This window comes from Erythranthe guttata, chromosome 12 (assembly GCF_056151865.1).
Source record: "Erythranthe guttata isolate IM_541 chromosome 12, IM_541, whole genome shotgun sequence".
In the NCBI taxonomy this organism is placed as follows: Eukaryota; Viridiplantae; Streptophyta; class Magnoliopsida; order Lamiales; family Phrymaceae; genus Erythranthe; species Erythranthe guttata.
In genome coordinates, this window is record NC_142544.1 from 5,278,919 (window position 1) to 5,294,345 (window position 15,427).

Below are 15,427 nucleotides of genomic sequence, written 5' to 3' on the forward strand. Positions count from 1 at the left end.
AATTAATTTCTTATTTTAAAAAAAATGTATAAATTATAATAAAAATTATAAAATAAATAATGAACTGTAATTATATATATTTTTAAAAATTTTATATGTTCTTTTTTTATATTATTATATATTATTTAAATAAAAATAATATATATAAAAATAAATAAATAAAAGAAAGGGTCGTGAATTGATGAACAACTGGAAAAAAGTTCGAGCCCGACTCGTCAGAAAGCTCGAGCTCGAGCTCGAAAAGCTCGAGCTCGAGCTCGAAAAACTCGAGTTCAAGTGCGAACTTTTTTCGAGTCCCAAGTCAGTTCATCAATTAGAATATTTATTTGAAGTATCGAAAGAAAATAATCCAAATTGTATCATGACAGATAAAAAACTACCAAATGTCAAACTTTTGTAAGATCAAACTATCAAATGTCAAACTTTTGTAAGATAGAAGCATGGTAGTTAATCTCGCGATATACCACGATATATATCGCGATACGGTACGGTTCCAATCAAAACGATACAACTCGGGTTCTGTATCGCTTATTGATAAATACCGTCAAATATCGCGAGATATCGTACCGTATCGCCGTATCACGATACGATACGATATTTACGATATTAGTCGACAATTAAAAAAAAAAAGAAAAAAAGAAAAAAAAAGGAAGAAATGCAACCAACTGCTCTGAAAAACGGTTTTGAATAATTTTTTTCAATATCCCAATCCTATTTCACACTTTTCTCTTCAAATTTCTTCACCAATCTTCATAATATCGCAACCCTAATTCAATATATATATATGGATAGTTAAGGCCTTTTTAAGGCCTTTTTACTGAGTTTTGCGATTGATGATGACGAATCGTTTAAAATTGGTAGATAAGGATGACTAGACATTGATCTTCAAAATTACGAGAGATCGAATATTTTAGAAATTAGTTATTTGAATTTGTACTTGGGCCCATTTGGCTAAGCTTCTTTTGAACAAGTGATAAGATGTTTTAAGAGTTGATAAGTTGTTACATCTTACTTTTAAAAATATTTTTTTCAAGTGTTTGGATAGTGATCTTACAAATTATTTTTACTCATTATAAGATCTTAAATAAATAGGCGGGGTAAATATACTTTAAAAAAAATTATTTGCTCTCCTCCAGCAGCTTATAATATTTTGAATTTTTAAGATCTTTTAAAAAAATTACCTAATACACTAGAATCGCTTATAAGCTCTTAAACATCTTATAAGTTATTGTTAACATAAGCCTAGCCAAACACCCTCTTAGATGATGTTATTTGATAAATAATTATGATTTTTGTCATATTTTATAATATGATGTTGAAACTTGAGTTTATATTTATTTCGAAATAAATAGTTGTATTAAATTTTACATGTTTATAATATTTTTATAATATAGATATATATTTTTTACTATTTTAATAGTTGGTTAAATATCTTACGATACGATACGATAACGATACGGTACGAGATGTGGAGCAAAACGATACGAGATATTTTTACGATCCGATAACCATGGATAGAAGATATAACATGTAAAATAATTTTATTTGGATGGAATGATTTGGAGTATTAATTATATATTATGATGAGTGGTATTAATGATCAGTCAACAGAATTACAAGTTTACAATTAATCATTAATTAATAAAAATATGTTAGGATTTTTTTATTGAAAACTGAAAAGAAAAATATAATTGTGTTTGTAGTTTCTAAATTTATTAATAAAATAATTCCAACCAGTGCACAAAGTATTCCTAAAATGTCTTGCAAATAACGAATGTTTAGCTAATTTTTACTTCTGAAATGTTAAATGTTGTTTCAATTTTATTAATATTGTTTTGACTTCGAACTTGATTTTGACATATTTCTATTTTGATTTTGGTAAAATTCGAAACACGAAAACTGTAGTCCTTTGGGTTAGCTTTCTAATCCAACTTAAATCTACTAGATTGGATGCCGTGTGACACAGTTATGCATGAATGAGTCACATTTTGAATTTTAGATACCTAAATACATCAAAGTTGTGAGCAGTATCATTGATTCATGTATATCTTTCTTGTCCGGCATCCAATTTTGGTGATTCAAGTTGGATTAGAAAACTAACTCAGAATACTACAAATTTCTATTTTTCGGGTTTTGCAAAATTTGGGATAAAAAATGATCAAAATCACATTTGAAGTCAAAACGGTATTATTATAGCTCGAACGAACATTTATTACATCCCTTTTCACTTAATTCTAAAAAAAAAATAAAAAAAAAAGGAAATTGGTAATTTTCACTTCGAAAACATTTAAACTTGTCAGCTACGCTGCGCACAATCCCCAATTAACCCCGCGCTTTTTATTTTCAGACCCTCCCTCATTAGCCGCAACCTCCAAAATTTGTTCATACATTTCTTAATTCTTAGGGTTCCGACCATCAATCAATTCAATTATAATCCGATGGGGAAGGCGAAAAGGAATTGCGCCATTGTAATCTCATCCTCCGACGAAGAAAAAGATAAAGATAATAACCTGTTACTGAAGAGCGGTTTTAGTTCTTCAAAATCAGCCCCCACTAGGAAAAACCCTAAAAGGGCGAAGAGGGTTTCGCTACCGAGTTCCAATTCGCGGCAGCCGTTTCAGTACTCCAGTTCTAGTGGCTTTGATGAGGTTTGCGTTTCGATTATGTGTTACTGCTTTTTATGTGTATATGTATATGTATTTTATTCGAAACTGTATGAACTAAATTGTGCTATTAGGTTGCATATCATTTGTTAATTCAATCGAAATTGCTCGTATTGGATTTTATCGAATCAGTTTCTTCAACAGTATAAAATAGTCCTCGTTAATGTTTTGTGTTAATTAAAAGTCTAATGTTACTTTCGACGTCGGTCGTGTTTGTCGGATTCGTAGTGTTGCCTTTTTCGTTGTTTTTCGTTGCTCGGCCGAACTTCAGTTTATGGGGATGTATATTCGAATATTTATCATTTTGAATGTCGAAATCGTCATGGAATTAGACAATCATTTGTGAATGCGCACAAGTTAACTGGACCTGAATTAAGGAATGGTGAAATTCTCTAGTATGTAAAATTTCTCCCATGAAGAAGTACAAAAATTACAAATCCAATTTCTATATCCGAATTCAATGACTTATGAGTTACGCGCCTCAATTGAATAGAGGTAGATAAAGTTTCTCCGATCTTTGTAATGCAATATTCAAGACTTAATAGTTGATGTGCTTTAGAGAAACCGCACCAACTCATAGTTGTATGACTGTGATGAATATATCCTCCCAGTTGCTCCTAATGTAGAAAATAAGTCAAAGTAAGAAGTTGACTGTTGACAATCGATGACTCTTAAACAGGTCATTATCTTCCCAATTAGTAAAAATACTTACCAATCATGAAATGTTTCTTTTAAGAGGATGTGAGGGTTTGAAATTTGGCTGTCAATCCAAATTGTCCTGGAAGATGAATGATGAGACTTTCGATTTACTCTCCCTATTATAATTCTAGTGAGAGAAAGTAAAGGATTTGAAAAATCCCTTCATCTCATTATAGTGTCTTGCTTATGTAGGCCGTACAAGTAATGTGAATTATTATATATATGCCTTTAAAACAGGATAAATTCCAAGAATTACTTTGTCCCATGTTTTTGTTTTGAAAACCTATCGTTATCCTCGTGTTTCTGACTGTAGGTGAAACGGATTTGTGAGGAATTTGATCAAGGACTCACTCAGTTCAAGGTAACACCTGGTATGCTATTTTAAAACATTTTTCCATGGTATTGTATTTTTTCCACGTCAATTTAGATTCTTTTATTTATTTTTTTTATTCTTTATTTTTTTTTGTATGATTTCTATCATTTATGGAGGATTGAACTTTGCAGGTTGTGATCCTTCATTTATCTATGCAATAAATTTGTTGGTCACATGACCCTACATTTTAAAAATTGGTCTTTATGTCATCCATGTTGTGTTGCTTGTTGAGTGTTTAGGAGTTCATTATTGAACATCGTGTGGAACAATGCATGCTGTATGACAGCATTGTAATCTCAATCAAGTTACATACCCTATAAAATTTTAGTATTGATTTAGACATCATTTCCGATTCCATGCATCGTGGAGACAGTCCTTCAGTGCATGTACAGCCTTTTTATTTATTTATTTCTGATCTTGGCTCAAACGGAATGGATGCCGTATAGGTTCTAGAAGTAACAAGGACCTATGGGTTGAGAAGTATACACCTAGTTGCTTGGAGGAGCTAGCTGTCCATAAGAAGAAGGTATTTATATACCTACGATTATTTTCATTACTATTCATCATTCAACTGATTTAATGTGTATTTTCTCATCTTGATTTGCAGGTTGAAGAAGTAAAAATCTGGTTTGAGGAGAGACTAAAAAACCCCGTGGTATATTCTTTCCCTTGCTTTCTTTCTTATTTTTATTTTTATTCTAACATAGATTATTAGATATTGTTATTTGACAAGCATAGAATGGGGTGGGTGTAAATATAGTTCCGCTACACATGTTTTATATATTTAATCCGATAAATGCAGAATAGACAAATTCTTTTGTGTAATTAGCTACCTCAGCGCATAGAATGCTCTTTCGACTTGTTTAATGCACAGTATGCGTGCAAGGAATGCACAGTAATAAATAGCAAATACCTCTGCGACTGAGAATATTTTGAGCAGTCTAAGCCTCAGAAACTCGAACAAGAATGAAAACTTTTGGTGGGTCAGAGGATGTTTAAATTGATGAGTATTCTTGGTATATTTTGATTCGATTAGTTGGCAAGAATTGGGCTCTGTAAATGTGAAGTAATTTTGCACTGAAAACTGTTGAGAGAGAGGTGGTTTAGTAGGGCAAAAATCAAGAACTCTAATGGGTATGAAACTAACATTAATAAGTTAATCAACGCAGATATTTATTAACATAAATAAGACAAGCTAGGCTAGAGATTTTTATGGAGCACAAGAAGACGTATTCCTTTCTGCTACGTCGATCGGTATCAGCGCAAGAACTTTGATGCATAATGCGTTAATTAGCTAAGTTCCAGTGAAACTAGGATAGAGATTTCGGATAGGCTTTTAAGTATTATCAAATATCACATTGAAAACTGATTGAATTTTATTTCTGAATGCCACATCAAGAATTCAATACTGTATTCGTATTAGCTGACAAAGAATGCTTGAAAGACTGACTATTAGATGCTTGTCCATTTGGAGAATTAATAACTAATTTTCCAGTAGGCAAATGATTGCCTAGTGATTAACTTATTGACATTTCATTTGTTTACCATGTACAAAGTGACAATTGTTAGACATGATTAACTCAAGGCTTCGTTGCTGGTATTTCTGTTAGTATTTCTATGATTGATAACTATTATTTTTTAACATGTATTATTCTGCAGTCTTCTTCATTAATTTAACTGAAATATGTGTTGGAGTTTGTGCAGGATAATTCATACAGTAATGTCATCCTCATCTCTGGGCAAGCTGGAGTTGGAAAATCTGTAAGCATTACCGTGCCTCTGGAACTTTTTATATTTGTCTGCATTGAGTCTGGCCGTATCCGGCCATCTATTTATCGGATGACATCATCTTGTAGGCAACCATACATGCGATTGCACGTCATCTTGGAGTGGAAGTGCACGAATGGAACACACCTACCCCCACCATATGGCAAGAGCATCTGCACAATTCTAATTCAGGTACTTACAGATTAGCAGTGAATGCATTATTTGCGTTTTTTTTTTCTTTTCTTGTCCCTGGTCCAGTTAACCACGAACCAAATGCATTATTCATTGATCAGAAGATTGCTGTTTACAAGTTATAATTATTCCACGTGTCATTTAGTTTTGAAAGGAAATATTTAGGAGATCTCAAGATTTAAATCTAGTAATGTGTCTTAGTGACTTTGTTTAGTTTACTTAGCTGGCTGTGGTGAAAACTTTAGCATTAACTAAACCGATTTGTTTCTATAGCTCTGAATAACGAGTTACTTGAATCACCTAACAAATGTTAAGTATACTAATAATTTAGTGATGGACTGGCAGAATACATCATTGGATTGAAGTATGAATTTTTGGTCCCGTAACAATGTTTTTGACAATTCAGTTATCTTTTCCTATACTTTTTCATTTTGCTTATGTAACTATCTGGATTCTGATTTAGGGATAAGCTATATGTCAAAGTTGGACGAGTTCGAAAGTTTCGTTGAAAAGATAAGGAAATATGGATTGATTTCCTCATCCTTGACCAAAGTCTCTCCATTGTCAATTATACTCTTGATCGACGATATTCCTTTGGTAAAAGGGAAGGTATCGTACGGGAGGCTGCAGAGGTGCTTCCATCTTCTTTTGCAATCTGTTCGTCTCCCGACAGCCATTTTAATCAATGAATACGGCAGATCCGAATCTGCCGAGCACCATAGCCGGTACTGGGAAGAACTCCAGTCATCTCTACAAAAAGCCGGGGCTTGCAAGGTTGCCTTTCTTACCTCGTCTTATCCGAAAGCTGATATTTTATTTATGCTGATGTTTCGGAAAAAAAATTGATGTTTCAGGTTTCGTTTAATCCAATCACGGCCAATTCCATCAAAAAAGTACTTTCGAAAATACGCAGAGTGGAGAGAATCGAAGTGAGTGATGAACAGATTAATCTTCTAGCAAACACCAGTGGAGGAGATATAAGACACGCAATTACATCCTTACAGTATTTCTCTCTGAAACCACGCTCGATGGATTCTCTATCTGTTCGTTCGGCTTATCGAGAAGAGAAAGGGGCCGAGAGCAGTCATTTGGATGATGGAGTTAGTCTCGCATTTGGGAAGGATGCAACTCTATCATTATTTCACGCATTAGGCAAATTTCTGCACAACAAACGAGAGACTGGAAGTTTAGCTACGTCAGGTACGTTAATGAAAATTGTCTTGTATTTACCAATTGCTGTATTACGCTGTCTTTATAGAATATTTACTTTAGCGAGTGTGGGTCGTTAGTTATCAGTGATGGTTAGATATTGAAGGGCTAATTAGTAATCCATGAGAGTTCTCATTCACCGTGTGTGCAATATGAGGAAACATTGCCAATTTTATGGTCAATTGTTCTAAGAGAAAATAAAATTGTAGAGTGTTGCACTGATATTTGTGTTCTGATGCAGACGAAGGTGCAATTCTTCTTAAGGAGAAATTTATCAGGTGTCCGCTAAAAATGGATGCTCCGGAGTTGGTACTTTCTCAGGCACATGGGCAGGCAACGCTTATTGTTGACTTTCTCCATGAAAACGGTAATTTATATGTTGCTTCTTAAGCTATTTATGCAATTTTCTTTTGTTTGATGTTTGCGATTTATTACAGTTCTTGATTTTGTGAGGGAGGAGTCAATTGACGACGCATGGGTCATTGGTACATATTTAAGTGACAGTGACTTACTTCTTGCCTCATCGGCAAGTTTGAGTCGAAACTATGAAGCTGAGAATGTTTTACAATCTACTGCTGCTTCTATTGCTGTGCGTGGAGTCTTATTTGGGAATAATTATCCACTGTCTTCTAGGTAAGTTTCAAACGAAATAACTTTGTCCGTTTTCACGTGTCTTGCGCTAATTTATTTATTTATTTATTTTTTAAATTTTTTAAATTTATGCTTAATTATCACAAATATTATGACAATGCAGGTGGCATGCTATTCGCCGTCCAGTGCTCTGGCAGGTCGAGCAATCACTGTGGCGCAATAAGGTTGATTTTTGCCAGGGGCATAGCTTTTATTGCAGTTTCACGTTTTTCAATATATTCTTGGTATTCAACGATAACACTTACTTTCTCCAATCTGTTTTCGCACGGATATTTGGATTTTTAGATAAATTACACGGTTTAGTATAGGGATCTGTTAGTTAGCCTTGTCGTTTAACTGTGAGAGTTTTAAGTTAGCCTTGTCGTTTTAACTGTAAGAAGTTGCTTCACTCGTCTACAGCATATTTACAATATATTCATTTCCGCCTTTTGGAAATAAGCAGTCATTTAAATCGTAGATGTTGGCATTATGCTGAAACGACTGCGATTCATTTAAATAAAAATATTTGTTAGTTTCTAATCCACTTTGATTTTTTTCGTTTACTTGATGTTGTTGCAGTGTCAAATGCAAAGTGAAAGGAGAGATGCTCGTATGAATACGAGTCTGAACAATCATACAGTTATAGCCACCGAGTTTAAACCGGCACTCAATTGGCTTGGGCATAAATTACCCGATTATACTGCAAATGATGCTGATGATGATGATGAAGATGACGATGAAATTGAAGAATGGTGACATTTTATTGGCTTAGTAGTAGTAGTAGTGTCTCTGCGATTTGTGTATATTTATGTAAATAGTTGTTTATAGAATGCCGTTTTTAATTGCGAAGTCGTTGAACTGTTATTGACGAGTACACGGGAATACGGCAAGCAATACATGTGGTTTCGTGAGACGGTTAATTTAGTGGTTGTCGCGTATATTATTATCATTTGCCATTTTTATTTGTCATGAAGCAGGGAAGTAGAGTTAAGCGTTTTCAAAGAAACATGTTTCAATAGCAAATTTGTTCCCTTAATTTCTTGACATGAATCGATAATTGATTGCGTATTGATTTATGCAAAGTTTCTTTCTTACAAGGCAGTAATTATGCGACTTTGGGTAACAATTTCCCTCGGCTAAAACAATTTCCTCAATTAGAAGAAAATAAAAAAAAAAATTCATTAGTGAAAGGACTTTCAATTATCTCAATTCCAAATCCAAAATTTTTGAAATTCAGAAATCTATTTCAATTCCAAAAGTTATAGAAATTTTTAAGGTTTCGGAATTTATCTATACGGTTTCTGTATTTGAAGAAGTTATGTGAAACGAAAGGATATTCGAGTTGTTTCTTAATATTATATGGAAGTTCAAGTTAAAAAAAATTATGCAAATATTTAGTTACGTGGAGGTAGACATGACCACCGGTTCTCGATTAGAACCGGAATCGAAAAAACCGGTTCGGTTGTGGTTACTCATTTTCGGGACCGAGAACCGACGGTTCTAACCAACCTTTTTTTGAAAATAATAATAATAATAATATTATTTAAATGGTCGGATTTACAAAAAAAATTACACACATTTGGCAGCTTCAAACGGTCAGATTAAAAAAAAAATATTGAAATTCCACGTGGCAATCCTAAAGAGTCAGATTTTCAAAAAAACAAAAAAAAAAAAAAAGAAAAAGAAAAAGAAAAGCAACTGCCAAAATTTCCGGACCAGTTCGGTTCCTATTCCGGAACCGGTTTTCATTTGAACGTGTGGCCTGGATCAATCGACCATTGTTGATCAACGGTCGAGATCGTTTGCTCATATGACCGTTAGAACCGGTGGAACCGAACCGGTGGAACCGAACCGGTTTGGAACCGAAGGAACCGGTCGGTTCCACACCAATATCAAATTATTATTTTTTTCCCTTAATTTTCCACTATAAATACCCACTTATTTCATTCATTTATCTTCATCAATTCTCTTCTCTCTTCTTACTACAATCTGTTAGCAATTATCAATTTTTTTGCTTCATTGGGCAGCGCGCGCGTGTCATCACATTTCCCCTCCCCCATTGACGCGCGCACACGCGCGCCTTTATTTGGCAGCGGGCGCGCGTCAGCAACACCCCCCTCTCCCCGCGTGCGCGCGTCGGCGCTGTTGGGGATCGTGCATGTATACGCAGCGGAATTTAAAATTTTTATATCGAACTAGTTTCGATTACATGCATAAACTAATCACATAGTCAACGTACCTTAACGCTTCCGCCATACATATGGTAATTATCGATTTAATTGAAAAACGCGTAAAACCGAAAATTACGAAACATGCTTATTCTTCATTTCACAAAATCGAAACATGTAATCACGCATTACTCATGCTCGCAAATTAATAATCATACAAACATGTTCGAATCGAATTACGAAAGTTCCGATTTAATTACCTCTTGTAGCGTGCGATCTCGACGAATCGAAATCCTAGAACGAGTCACGTACAAGCTGCTAATTACCAATCCACGGGGTTGCAATTCACGGCTGGAACAAGCTGATCCAGCAAGCAACGAGCGGCGACGAACGGCAGCAGCAGCGGCGGCGCGTGGCAGCGGCAGCGACGGCACGTGAGCGGCGGTGCGGCGCGTGCGGCGGTTCGTGGATTCGTCGGGGCAGTAGCTCCTCTCCAATTAGGTTTCACCTCGTATTTTCGACCCACTCGAACTACAGCACTAGATGTAAACGAGTTAGATAACAACACGAATAAAACGAAGGAAGAAGAGAAGAAAACCGGCGGTGTTTCCGGCGGTGGTCGGCGGTGGCGCGCCGGGGCAGCAACGGCCGAAGAGGGGAGCGGCTAGGGCTTGAGCGGCTAGGGTTTGGAGCTGAAAATCTCTGATCTCAAAACTCTTTTTGAGGTCTATTTATACTTAGGGTTTTCCACCCTAGTGGGCTTAAGTCATCGGGCTTGACCCACTGATGCATTAAGCCCATTCCCTCGTCGGCCTCGTTTCTAACAAACGATCGTTCACAAAATTATAACAAAATTATATTTGTGACGAGCTCAAAGTCCTCGTCGATACGAGTGCCTCTTCGAAATTTCCAATTTCCAAAATTGGAAACTTCCACTTCAGTGGACTTGCTAAATCGGGAAACTTCCCAATTTAGAAACTTCACTAAATTCCGCATTTCTCTCTTTCTCCTCGTTTACTCCGATTCGCAATTCACAATTACAAATCTTGGATTCAATCATATTGACATCCAATCGTTCAAAGATTAACACATTAATCTATGATTGTTGTTATCAAGGATCTATATTACACGAGAAGTGTGACCCTCAATGGTTCAGGTGTATGCTAGCCGTGGGCTCACAACTCTTTGTGATTCGAACAACACATTGTTCTTATACGAACTCCTCCCAAGAGTCCTGATTAGAGTAAAACTCATTTTACCTAATCCCCGATCAAATCGGTGCCCAACGAATCAAGATTGGCGTCTAGCAACTACGCATCATGATTCCCTAGATACAAATGAAGTACCTGCAAGAACCTTATGATATAGTTAGCGTACAGTACGATCCTTTCGTAGCACATGTCCCGATTGAACTAGAGGCATTGGTTCACCGAGACCTCTTATAAAGTTCAATAACCGTGCGAACGTTCTAGGTATTATAAATCCGTTCGTGTGTGACTTAGGGAAACACATTTCCCTAATCACCCCACTATCAACTCTGGCCAGAGATTCCATGGATTATAAACCATCAGAACACACAGGACATCCATGACTACTCAAGCGCTCGAATCCCCTACTACAATGCACAGACTTCACACTAGATTTCGGATTGCACGAACGTTGGCCCTTGGAGCGGTCCGCGGTGGGACTCAGGGACAGGTCACGATACAATCGGTCCTCTAGTGAAGTCACGGTGATGTCTGGGTCTTAAGGACTAATGGTGTACAACTATATCTTAGAAACCTATTACTCGATGAATGAGAACCACTTATAGATTTCTAGGGCGAGGGAGTTCAGTGAACTCATCCAGTATGAGCACCCACTCAAGTATGCCGATGTCACAACACCGAGGACTGATGAGACGCAGTACACATACACTAAGTGCTAGTCTCAAAAGGGAAAGGCCGGTATCCTCATTATTGGCGTAATCCATCGACTAGGAACAAGGTTTAATAGTTACATTACATTGCTGAGTTATCTCACGATTCTACTAGATCAACTCACAGTAATAGAGTAACTCGTTAGGACTATATCTATGCTGCTTGCATGGGATAACAGATATAGAATGCCAAATAAGATATTTTATTATTACGAACGAAAAACGATTGTTTTGTTACAAGGAAAAGAGAAAGACCACAGCCACAAGTTGGCTTGTTGGTCACTTACTCTAAGAATCTCCCACTTGACCTAAAGCCAACTACTCATAAATCTAAGTCCCATCGACTCTCGATGTTTCTCGTGGACTGATCCTGACAATGGCTTGGTGAAGGGATCTGCAATATTGTCCTCCGAGGTGACTCTGTCTAGCTTGACTTCACCTCTCTCTATGATCTCTCGGATCACATGGTATTTTCTCAACACGTGCTTCGACTTCTGATGAGCTCTTGGTTCCTTAGCTTGCGCTACGGCTCCGTTGTTATCGCAGTACAGCCGTACTGGATCGCTAGCGTTCGGAAATACACCCAACTCTTGGATGAATTTCCTAATCCACGACCCTTCCTTTGAAGCATCTGATGCTGCAATATATTCAGCCTCGGTGGTGGAATCAGCCGTTGTGCCTTGCTTGGAACTCTTCCAACACACGGCACCCCCGTTGACTTTGAATATATACCCCGAGTTTGACTTCGAGTCATCCACGTCCGATTGAAAACTAGAATCCGTGAAGCCTTCTATTTTCAACTCGGTATCCCCATAGACCAAAAACAAATCTCGAGTTCTTCGCAAGTACTTGAGAATGTCCTTCACAGCCTTCCAATGGGCTGGGCCGGGGTCGGACTGATATCTGCTTGTGACGCTCACAGCATACGCAATATCAGGTCGTGTACACAGCATGCCATACATTATGCTTCCTATAGCGGATGCATAAGGTGTCCTTTTCATCTCCTCGATTTCCATTTGCGTTTGAGGACGCATGGATTTCGAGAGACGAACCCCATGGGACATTGGCAAGAATCCCTTCTTGGATTCTTCCATGCTAAACCGTTTAAGAACGGTGTCTATGTACATGGATTGGGACAAGCCAAGCAATCTCCTCGATCTATCTCTATAGATCCGTATTCCTAATACGTAGGATGCTTCTCCCAAATCCTTCATCGAGAAACGTGTGGATAACCATACTTTAGTCGACTGCAACATCCCTACATCATTCCCAATGAGTAGTATGTCATCAACATAAAGTACAAGGAAAGTCACTGCACTCCCACTAACCTTCTTGTAGACACAAGGTTCCTCCGGGTTTTTCACAAATTCAAACTCTTTGATAGTTGTGTCGAACCTTTTGTTCCAACTACGGGATGCTTGTTTCAATCCATAAATGGATCGCTGGAGTTTGCAAACCTTTTGCTCATCTGCAGAAGATATGAAGCCTTCCGGCTGCGCCATGTAAATTTCTTCCTCAATGTCCCCATTAAGGAAAGCGGTCTTCACATCCATTTGCCATATCTCGTAGTCATACCACGCAGAGATGGCCAACAATATCCTAATGGACTTAAGCATAGCAACTGGAGAGAAGGTTTCCTCATAGTCAACTCCTTGCTTTTGAGTATAACCCTTCGCTACCAATCTAGCCTTGTAGGTCGATACCTTTCCATCTACTCCAATTTTCTTCTTATAGATCCACTTGCAGCCTATGGGAACAATTCCCTCGGGTGGATCTACCAAGGTCCATACCTTGTTGGAGTACATAGAGTCCATTTCGGATTTCATGGCATTAAGCCAATGTCCCTTGTCTGTATCCGATACAGCTTCGTTGAAAGTTCTAGGATCACATCCTTGGTCAACTTCATCAACGAGGAATAACCTATCGGGTGCTCTCCGAACTCTTTCGGATCTACGCAGCGACGGTTCAGGAGGTATGTTAGTGGTTTGTTGAATTGGTTCATTATCTGATTGTTGTGCTTGAACTTCAGATTGTGGTTCTCGAACTTTTTCGAGATCAACTACACTGCCCTTTCTATCCGATAGAAATTCCTTCTCAAGGAACACGGCATTTCTCGAGACGAACACCTTTGCCTCGGAAACATAGTAGAATTCGTATCCCATGGAATCCTCGGGATACCCCACAAAATAGCATAGGTCGGATTTTCTATCCAACTTATCTCCCACAAGCCGCTTCACGTAAGCGGGACAACCCCATATCCTAATATGTTTAAACGTGGGTTTCTTGGAGTGCCAAAGTTCATAAGGTGTGGAGTCAACTGCTTTGGTATTAACCCTATTCAGCAAATACACGGCAGTTAGGAGTGCATGACCCCACAGGTATGCCGGTAGCTCGGTGAACCCCATCATGGATCGAACCATGTCTAACAGTGTTCGATTCCGACGTTCGGAAACTCCATTGAGTTGAGGAGTTCCAGGAGGAGTCCATTGAGACAGAATCCCATTCTCTTTAAGATAGTCTATAAACTCAGTACTTAAGTATTCGCCACCACAATCGGATCGTAGTTTCTTAATACGTCTACCGAGTTGGTTTTCTACTTGGTGTCTAAAATCTTTGAACTTTTCAAAAGTTTCAGACTTATACTTCATTAAGTATACGAAACCATACCTAGAATAATCATCGGTAAAGGTAACGAAGTAGTTAAAACCACCCCTAGCACTAACGCTTAGTGGACCACACACGTCTGAATGGATCAAATCCAAAAGACCCTCGGCTCGTTCCATCTTCCCTTTGAAGGGAGTCTTGGTCATTTTTCCTTTAAGGCAGGACACACAAGTTTGAAGTGATTTCACGTCCTCCAAGGAGAACATTCCTTCACTTACAAACTTGTTCATCCTTCTCAAGGAAATGTGACCCAGTCGAGCGTGCCAAAGTTGTGCGGGGTTAAGACTTATATCTTTTCGTTTTATTGATATAACGTTAATTGGTATTTCATTTGGATTTAGTTCATACAAGTTGTTTATAAGTTGTCCCTTACAAATCACATTTTGATCCTTTTGTATAATGCAAATCGAATTTCCAAAAACAAAAGTAAAACCTTCATTATCCAAAACAGGAATAGAAATAAGGTTTCGAATAAGTGACGGAACAAATAAACAATTGTTCAAAACAATAGAAAAACTAGAATCCAAAACAGAAAGATAAATTGTCCCAATGGCTTCAGCAGCAACCCTTGCTCCGTTGCCCATTCTTAGGTAGGTCTCACCCACATTAAGCCTCCTACTTCTTGTCATGAGCTGCAAATCATTACAAAGATGTGAGCCACAACCAGTATCCAATACCCAAGCAGAAGATTTAACGGACAAATTAACTTCAACTAAATACGTACCCTTTTCAGAACGTTTCTGATCGAGGTAAGCCTTGCAGTTGCGTCGCCAATGGCCCTTCTTTCCACAATGATGGCAAGCGTCATCAACTTGCTTGGTGACCTTGTCATTCTTCACACCGCTCGACTCGCCCTTCTCAAGTTTCTTGCTCGGGCCGAAACTCCTTTCTTTCCTTTTCTTCTGCAAAGAACCTTTCTTCGCAGAAGGAGCAACTAGGAGAATAGATTTCTCCTTCTTGATCGTGGACTCATAGCTGACCAACATGTTCAACAACTCATCCAACGGTGGATCGAGCTTGTTCATGTTGAAGTTCACTATGAACGATTCATAAGAACTAGGAAGGGACAGTAGGATCAAATCCACCGAGAGCTCGGCTGGGAGGGTGACATCGAGACTCACCAGCTTCTCAAGGAGAGTGATCA

At 37.7% G+C, this 15,427-nt stretch overlaps 1 protein-coding gene across 3 annotated transcripts in view; it reads left to right on the plus strand.

Annotated features, from left to right (window-relative positions):
- The first annotated feature begins 2,306 nt into the window (after positions 1 to 2,306).
- Positions 2,307 to 15,427, plus strand: part of ATRAD17 (RADIATION SENSITIVE 17) — a 28,569-nt gene continuing 15,448 nt past the window's right edge. Inside the window, exons 1-12 of one of the 3 annotated variants that reach the window (XM_012973403.2) lie at positions 2,315 to 2,648; positions 3,676 to 3,733; positions 4,182 to 4,261; positions 4,343 to 4,390; positions 5,440 to 5,496; positions 5,592 to 5,694; positions 6,158 to 6,468; positions 6,549 to 6,894; positions 7,145 to 7,270; positions 7,341 to 7,536; positions 7,658 to 7,718; positions 8,113 to 8,479. In XM_012973403.2, the coding sequence (XP_012828857.2) occupies positions 2,439 to 2,648; positions 3,676 to 3,733; positions 4,182 to 4,261; positions 4,343 to 4,390; positions 5,440 to 5,496; positions 5,592 to 5,694; positions 6,158 to 6,468; positions 6,549 to 6,894; positions 7,145 to 7,270; positions 7,341 to 7,536; positions 7,658 to 7,718; positions 8,113 to 8,289 (1,773 nt within the window). In that variant the 5' untranslated portion in view covers positions 2,315 to 2,438 and the 3' untranslated portion in view covers positions 8,290 to 8,479. Of the gene's footprint in view, positions 2,649 to 3,675; positions 3,734 to 4,181; positions 4,262 to 4,342; positions 4,391 to 5,439; positions 5,497 to 5,591; positions 5,695 to 6,157; positions 6,469 to 6,548; positions 6,895 to 7,144; positions 7,271 to 7,340; positions 7,537 to 7,657; positions 7,719 to 8,112; positions 8,480 to 15,427 lie in introns of those variants that run through there. The other 2 variants (XM_088826959.1, XM_088826958.1) reach the window with 2 other exon arrangements.